The 8,944-nt window shown below is 44.7% G+C and overlaps 1 protein-coding gene across 2 annotated transcripts in view; it reads left to right on the top strand.

Moving 5' to 3' along the window:
• The window catches only part of LOC123980839 (disks large homolog 4-like), a 36,872-nt gene that overhangs the window by 19,512 nt on the left and 8,416 nt on the right, over nucleotides 1-8,944 (top strand). Inside the window, exons 1-3 of one of the 2 annotated variants that reach the window (XM_046065386.1) lie at nucleotides 904-993; nucleotides 6,367-6,417; nucleotides 8,770-8,894. In XM_046065386.1, the coding sequence (XP_045921342.1) occupies nucleotides 904-993; nucleotides 6,367-6,417; nucleotides 8,770-8,894 (266 nt within the window). Of the gene's footprint in view, nucleotides 1-903; nucleotides 994-6,366; nucleotides 6,418-8,769; nucleotides 8,895-8,944 lie in introns of those variants that run through there. The other variant, XM_046065385.1, reaches the window with a different exon arrangement.

Genomic DNA, 8,944 nt, shown 5'->3' with positions numbered 1-8,944 from the left:
GGGGGGGGGGGGGGGGGGGGGGGGGGTCATTGAGGAGTTTTTATGGGTCCTGGGGAGGTTTGCAAGGTCTTTGAGGAGGACACACACACACAGACACTCACACACACTCAGGCGTGGGCTGCTTCTGCCCACTCTGAATGTGATGCATCCCTCTGCCTTTTTTGCTCGACCGTCACCATGGCAACAACAAGAATGGAGGGAGGGGGGACAGGGGTGGGGGGTGGGGGGGTGTTACCATGGCAACAACATTAGCCTGAATGTGTGTGTGTGTGTTTGCTGAAATCATTCTTTTTGGAAGAATTCAATTACTCTCTCTGTTTTCCATTGTCTCTCTGTCTCTCTCTCTCACCCCCCCCCCCCTTCTCCAAGCGGCCGAGTGACATCACATAGGGGAGGGGATTCCTTCAGAGAGTGAGCGAGAGAGGTAGAGAGACATAGAGACACATTGAGAGAGAGAGGGTGATGTGCAGTGGAGCGTCAGGAGGGTCGAGCAAATGGAGAGCGAGAGAGAGCGAGCGGGCGAGCGGAGGAGGAACGAGGGATGACAGAGAGGGCGAGTAACAAACAGCCTCTCTCTTTTCGGAGGATTCGTTCGGTCTTCATCTCTCTCTTCATCTAACAGGATTGTTGTCGTTTATCACCTTTCTCTCTTTCTCTTTCTCTCTCTCTCTCCGGGTGAACGAGGGATGACAGACTGATGTGTTGAGCTGTCAGTCATGTCCGATTCTCTCTGCTTCGTTAACGCGTCCGGGAAACGGGAGCTAACAAGCTTAACGAGTTTCTGCTGAGCGCACCCTCTCGTTCTCCCTCTGTTCCTTTCTCTTTCTCTGTTTGCTTGTTAATTATTCATCCATCAGTCTTTATGTAACAGCCTGAGGAGAGAGAGAAAGGAAACAGGAAGTGATGTTTGTGTCGGTGTGGTACGCTAAGAAGATGGGAAGAAGATTCATCAACAACGTGAGGAGAGCAAAGAGACACAGGCAGAGGATGATGGTAGGAACCGCTGCTGCTGCATCACAGCCTTCATAGCTCATGTTGGCTTATGATTGGCTCTGGAGAAAAGGGGGAGGGGCCTGTCAATTAGCCAATCATGTTTCAATGAGGAGAATGTTAACGTAACCTGCCTGTCTGTATTTTGATGAACATGGCTACCTTGAGTTAGTTACAGGACTATTAGCTTTTATCGCATTCGCACGTGTGTTCTTATTTAATGTTTTTTTTTGTTTGTTTTAATGTAGTAAGACGAGTTATAACCATATCCTTAAGTTGAACTTTTATCTTGGACTTTCGTTAGCTACAGGACTGTTAGCTTCGATCTCTGGCTAGCGTTTAACCTTAACGTTAAGTTGGACTTTTATCTTTAACTTTAGTTAGCTACAGGACTTTTAGCTTCAATATAAGGCTAGTGTTTGCACATGTGTACTTATGTATTTTTAAGGTTTGGTTTTAATGTAGCAAGACAAGTTTTAACCTTATCCTTAAGTTAGACTTTTATTGGCTACAGACCTTTTAGCGTCAGCTGAAGTTATAAACTTGTTATCTTTGACTTTAGTTAGCTACATTACTGTTAGCTTAAACTGAAGTTACAAAGGTTTATATTGCTTTGACTTTAATTAGCCTCTAAACTGCTAGCTTCAGCTCAAAGAAGCAACTACAGTTATGTTTGACTTTAGCTAGCTGCAAATTCAAACTTTGACTGATTATGTTGTTTAGCTTCAAGACTGTTAACTTCGCAACTAGAATCTTATCCTTGGCTTCATTTAGCTACAGTACGGACATCTGTGAAGATTCACCTATAATTCTCCAAGGTGGGTTAAAATCAAGGGGCAACTTGGAATACTAATAGTTTTGATTTCACTACGGCCGTTGGTAAGCTCCTAGATTTTTATCTTCAGTTAGCTGCTAGACTGTTATCTTAGAAATAACATACAGTGAATGTTTCCTGTTCATTCCTGGTTAACATGAAGCTGTGTTTCCCCACATTAATCCTGGTCCAGGTGCGTTATGGACTCAGAAAGCAGCTGGACTCACAGACTGAAGCTGTATCATTAGTGCACACTCACTTGTATCACTGTGATACTGTGGAGAGGCTTTCATCTCAGCAGTTATGTTCCTGACCTTTCTAAACAGCAGAACGAGCCTCTGTCATCTTGCTGTGTGGTCGAGAGACATCCACACAGAGCGGGAGAGAGAGAGCTGTCAGGGGAAATGAGGAAGAGGTTTAATTAATTCAGAGTGAACTGTAACGCGGTCTCTCTCTCCTGCTGTCAGTCTGCCTCTCTCGCCCCCTCTCTCTCTCCCTGTTATGTAACTACTGAAGCTCTCTGTTCTCGCTCCTCCAGATTCTCCAGAGACAAACACAATGAAGTGAACTCTGTGTTGTAGTGTTGACAGCTGTTCAGCCTCAGGGACTCAAACACAGTTCAGCATGTTACTGGCAGACAGACAGGCGGCCAGACAGACAGCTTCTACCTCCTTATGAACGGCTGCTACCAGTTCCTCCTCTTCCCTGCCAAGTTACCGATGACAACCAAAATGTCAACCACCAAGTGCAACACGTGTTGGTGGCATCATGACATTAACTGCAGTGGGTGAAATGAACATGATGAAGTTTGTGGAGAGCTGCAGCGTGTTGATGCTGGGAGATAGGGTGGTGGCGTATACAGACAGGTTGACACACATTGCACTGACGATAAAATGTCAATGCTAGGAAGTAGGACAGAGGTGTATCCTGGTGCATCACGTTAACCCATGATGATGCACACCGCCGCCATGCAGGCTGATGCAGGAAGGTATTAGTATTTGGAGGCATGGTCAAAATACCCTGTGGTTGTCTGCCATGTAATATTCTTTGTTCAGACTTTGTTCCTTGTTCTTCTGGTTTTGAAGCCACATACACAAAGTCCATGTTACTGACAAGACCTGTGCTGTTTATTAAGGCAGCGACCCGTCGTTTAGTTTTCATGAAATTCAGTTCACAATAAAGGGATAGTGTGGTGTAATGCTACCTCTGTGACTGCTGTCCTTCTCATTCCTTGGCAACCAATAAGAACATTCTTGCAACCAAGTCTGCCGCTTGTTTGCATTTATCACGTAATGTACACACAGCTTTTACATGTTGCCATGATACTGGTTCATGTTAAAACACATTCTCACTCCCAAATTATCACATGTGGACACTTGGTCAAGACCCCTTAGTGTCTCATTTTAACGCCCTGGGTACCCCTTTTTTGTTGTTTTTCAACATTTAGCACTCCACGGTCAAGTTAGCAACAATAAATATGGTTAAGGTAAAATGGTACAATTTGGTTAGGTTTAGGCACCAAAACTAACTTTTTTGGTTTAGGAAAAGATCATGGACATGTCACTCAACTTATGTAAGTGAAGTAACGTTACTTGCATACTTACGTAACCTCCATCCATCCATCCATCGTCAACCGCTTATCCTGTGTACAGGGTTGCGGTGGGCTGGAGCCAATCCCAGCTGCCATCTTGCGAAAGGCGGGGTACACCCTTGGCAGGTCGTCAGTCCACCGCAGGGCCATGCATAGACAAACAACCAGTCATGCTCACACTGACACCTAAGGATAATTTTAGGGTCAACAATCAACGTAGTCTGCATGTCTTTGGACGGTGGGAGGAAGCAAGAGTACCCGGAGAGAACCCACACAGACAAGGGGAGAACATGCAAACTTCACACAGAAAGTTTGGAACACACAACCTTCTTGCTGTGAGGCGACAGCGCTAACCACCACCCCACCGTGCTGCACCTTATGTAACCTACGTAACTTACATTAAAATGTTGACTTAATGTTTGACATGGGAAACGAACACCAGTTTCCTGGGTGACAGTCCAGAGTCTGGCCTACCGTCCACTCCAACCACCTCCTTACTTGGACTTTACTGTTAAATATGGTGGGTGGTGATGGAGCAGTGGATAAGCCATGTGTCTTTGGTGTGAGAGACCCGGGTCGAGTCCACTGTGAGACACCAATGTGTTCCTGAGCAAGACACTTAACCCCTAGTTGCTCCAGAGGTGTGCGACCTCTGACATATATAGCAATTGTAAGTCGCTTTGGATAAAAACATCAGCTAAATTAATAAATGCAATGCAAATATTCTACACCTATCTTTAATGTACAAAAGTGATGCTCCAGGCCTTCCCCAATGCATTGAACTATAATGCTAAGAGGCTAACAGGTCTTGACCATGTGTCCATATATGACAACGGAGTGAGAACAGATTGGTTGAAATACTTAATTCAGGTACTGAAAGCTTGTTGAAATTCTGTCACAGAGAATTGTGATGATTTGACGTGGCTGACTGGAGCAGGAAGTAAGTTCTGTGTCACTGGGGAATCAAAAGCCCTGATTTGCTGCTGCTCCTCCAGGCTTGCCTTCACACTGATGGATGAGAGTGATGAGTTTCTGTCCGTACATATAAATATAAATGGAGTTTAAGTGTTGTAAATACGTCCTTAAGCTATAGCAACCACCTTTTAACACCTGTTGTGCCCACTCTGTGTCCTGGAGAGCTCAGGTTCTTCATGCCTACCCGCTCTGCCCACACCTACTTAGCTCCTGATTGGCTGAACACACCTGGTCCAGACAGTTAGGTGTGGGTAGAACACGCATCATGGAGTATGTGCAGGGCTGTTGTTATACACAACTAGGTATGTTCACCACTGATCTCCATCAGAGGATCCACACCTGCCTGCACACCTTAGCCACCACCCACTAACCATCTAGAAACACCATAGCAATTAGGTAACGTTACATTAAATCATTTGGCAGATGCTCTGACCCAAAGAGACAGTTTGGGGTTCAGTGTCTTGCTCAACACGTTGAGATTGTGAGGAGAACCACCAAGTCTACAAGTTATCCAAAACCAGCTCAGCACAAACACCTGGGCATCAACACCTGATCAGCTTCTATAAACCTGTCAGCAGGTTACAGAAGCTGAACTCATTATTAACGCTATAAAGAAATTTGTGTAACAGGAAGATCCTGGATTTGGTCTGGTAAGATGAAAGCACTAGCTGACCTTATATTACTTGTTAGAGTTCCTGAAACCTGTAGTTTATTTCTGCAAGCAGCCAAAACCTGTAGTTTATCAATCAATCAATATATCAATCCATCAACATTTATTTATATAGCACTTAACAGCAACCAATATGTGTCCAAAGTGCTTTACATCAGCCACAAATAAACAACACAGCATTCAATAAAAGACAAGAACACATGAAACATAGAAAACAGTAAGTCAGATAAGGTTTCCTAAATCATCAGAAGAGGGAAGTTGTTACACCACTACTGTGTATTAAAAGCCATTCTAAATAAATAAGTTTTGATTTAAAATGAACATCTGTTATAGTGCGAATGTCAGGGTGGAGCTTGTTCCAGAGTTTTGGGCCAGCAACAGCGAAGGCCCGTTCGCCCCACTGTTTGTACCTGGATCTCAGGACTTCTAAAGTCCGTAGATCTGAAGACCGCAACTGCTGATTTTGCCCACCCAAAGTTAAAAGCTCGGACAAATACTCCGGGGCTAGCCCATTTAAGGCTTTGAAAACAAACAGTAAAATCTTAAAATCAATTCTAAAATGCGCCGGAAGCCAGTGTAGTGTAAAAAGAACGGGAGTGATGTGTGCACTACTAGATGTATTTGTTAAAAAGCGAGCAGCATCATTTTGCACAAGTTGAAGACGTGAGATGGATGTTTGACCAACATAAAGAGTGTTGCAATAATCTAGCCTTGAACTAATAAAGGCATGAATAGCCGTTTCTAGATTGTGCCTGTTAAGAAAAGGCTTTACTTTAGGAGACGAAGTTGGAAGAAGCTCGTTCTGACAACATTGCTTATCTGTTTGTCAAATTTAATGCCACAGTCGAATGTCACACCCAGATTTTTGACTGTTTGCTTGGCGCATGAAGTCAATTGATTGATTGATTGAAAATGTTGAAAATATGTAGTTTATTTTGTCTGTCAGCAGGTGAAACCTGTAGTTCTGTTTTTCTGCTGATGAAAATGAATGTGTCTCTGTGTTTACATTTGAGTGTAATTGGTAGATTAATTATTGGTAAATCTGCAGCTGAAGGCCACACTGATTTCTGATCAGACTGTGTTTTTTTACCTTTATGTATTTGACTCATTCAAAACAAACGTGATTTGTTGTCTCAGCAGGAAGTGATGTAACAATGACTGTGTGGAACAGATGCTATGAGAGAGGTGGTCGCTATAGCTACAGTTACAGTTGCCTTGGTAACCGGCCCCCTGAGGGCTCAACAGCTGTTACCATGGCGTTGCCGTGGAGACGAGCAGTCAGCAGATAGAGATGCTGATGTGATTAAACATTTTCTGTTTTTATAGATGAACGGATCCGAAGGAGAGCTGGAGTACGAAGAGATCACACTGGAGAGGGTGAGACACACACACACACACTAATACACACTAATACACACTAATACACGCACTATTACACACACTGGAGGGGGTGAGACACACACACACACACACTAATACACACACTGTTACACACAATGGAGAGGACGAGACACATGATGGAGAAGATAAGACACACATGATGGAGAGGACGAGACACATGATGGAGAAAATGAGACACACAATAGAAAGGATGAGACACGATGGAGAAGATGAGACACATAATGGAGAAGACAACACACACAATGGAGGATGAGACACAATGGAGAGGACATGAGGACAAGACACTCAATGGAGAGGACAAGACACAATGGAGAGGAAGAGACACACGGAGAGGACGAGACACACAATGGAGAGGATAGACACACATGATGGAGAGGACGAGACACTCAATGGAGAGGACGAGACACTCGATGGAGAGGACGAGACACGCGATGGAGAGGACAAGACACGCGATGGAGAGGACGAGACACACAATGGAGAGGACGAGACACTCAATGGAGAGGACGAGACACGCGATGGAGAGGACGAGACACTCAATGGAGAGGACGAGACACGCGATGGAGAGGACAAGACACGCGATGGAGAGGACGAGACACGCGATGGAGAGGACAAGACACAATGGAGAGGAAGAGACACACGGAGAGGAAGAGACACACGGAGAGGACAAGACACTCAGTGGGGAGGACACACTTCCTGTTGGGTTAGGGAGTCATTTCCACTCTTCAGATTTGAGTGACAGGTGGACTGTGTCCTCTCAGGTTGCTCGCCGGCAGGTGGTTCAGCAGCCACTTTACCCATTTCTAGATCAGCCAGTCAAGCGCTGCCAAGATGGTGACGACCGGAGCTGCCAGGAGTCGCCACACTGACTTCACAGTGGCTCCTCAGAAACCAGTGGTGACGTCATGGAAACTACGCCCATGTTTTCTACAGCCTGTGACACACGTTAACAACCACACACATTAACAAACACACACAGTAACACAAACAAATGTTAACACACACTCACACACAATAACTCAGACACAGAAACCACCCGGCCAACATCAGCAGAGATAAACTCCATCTGGCCATCATCAGCAGTTATTTTTAACTCCCTGCCTGTTTATTTTAGGAAACATTTCAGAAATGAAACGAAGCGAAGCTGAACTTTCACAGCTGTCAGGGTGGAAACGCTCATCATCACATGAGTCACTTCAGCAGCATCAAGAGAACTGAACTCTGATCACACTCATACACTTTTGATTTCCTCTTCAGATTAAATGATCACATCTGCAGGATGTGTCTGATTAATGGAGCCAATATTAATATCTGATGGATCTCACCTCAGTTAATGGGTTAAATGTCACAACAAATCAAGCTCATACAGAGACATATATGTATCTTAAACAGACACTTTAGGGTCCTGTTGATCTGCTTTGGATTCTTAGTTCTAATGAGAGGAATGGTTAAAGCTACAGGACTCAACCATGATGTCTAACATTTAGGGCTGTCCCCAATGTTACTTTTAGTTCAAGCCATTAGTCGACTAGTCGTTGCACTTTTATATTTATTTAATTAATTAAATATATATTTTGGGGGCAACATAAAATGGTTTCATCCTTGACACTGTGTTACAGAGAAATACAAAACTGTAATCTGGAGCCTTTACATGATACATTTTACAAGCAGCCTGCCATCTGTTACGACGAGCGGTGATGATGGTGAATGTGTCAGAAAACCCAGTGAGGTGACGGAACATGTTGTTATTTCAACACAGTGTGACCTGCAGCGTTATCACCTAGTACTGTATTACCTAACATCAAACTGTCCTCTGTCAGTCTCAGAGGCTGTGTTTGGTCCTGGTCCTGGTCCTGGTCCACTGGGAGGCTGCTGAGCAGTGTTGCAACAATCTGCTGATACTTTCATTCCGGCCTCAACAATGAGAAGCTCCCAAATGGAGTTTGAGGTTGTTTTTTCCCCTTGTGCCTAAGTGACCAATGAAAACATGGTTGACTGAGACTCTTCTCATTGACATACGGTTAAGTCAACTAGTAGGGGGCAGCCGTTGTTCCCGCATCATTTATTTCTTAATATCTCTAAGGGAAAAAGAAGACAACTGTAACCGGTAGCGTACCGCTAACTCTCACAGGGGGTCAGGAATAAGGTGGACCTCCATCACTCCTCTGCTGTGATTGGAAATGTTCCGCTCTCCCAGGTTCCCTGAACTACACACCAGATAACAAAGAACCAGTCAGATCTGCTGAAATGAAACATCAGTGGCCTTTGGAGCCAGGTGAATTGTGGGAAGCTTCTGGATTAAAATGTGTGTGTTAATGTGTGTGTGTTCAGGGGAACTCTGGTCTGGGCTTTAGTATCGCAGGAGGAACTGATAATCCTCACATCGGAGACGACCCATCCATCTTCATCACCAAGATCATCCCTGGAGGGGCGGCCGCCCAGGATGGACGCCTCAGGTACAACCCCACACCCCCCCCACACTCACACACACACACACACACACACA

Source organism: Micropterus dolomieu, linkage group LG12 (genome assembly GCF_021292245.1).
Source record: "Micropterus dolomieu isolate WLL.071019.BEF.003 ecotype Adirondacks linkage group LG12, ASM2129224v1, whole genome shotgun sequence".
NCBI lineage: Eukaryota > Metazoa > Chordata > Actinopteri > Centrarchiformes > Centrarchidae > Micropterus > Micropterus dolomieu.
This window is presented reverse-complemented; position numbering and strand designations above follow the sequence as displayed.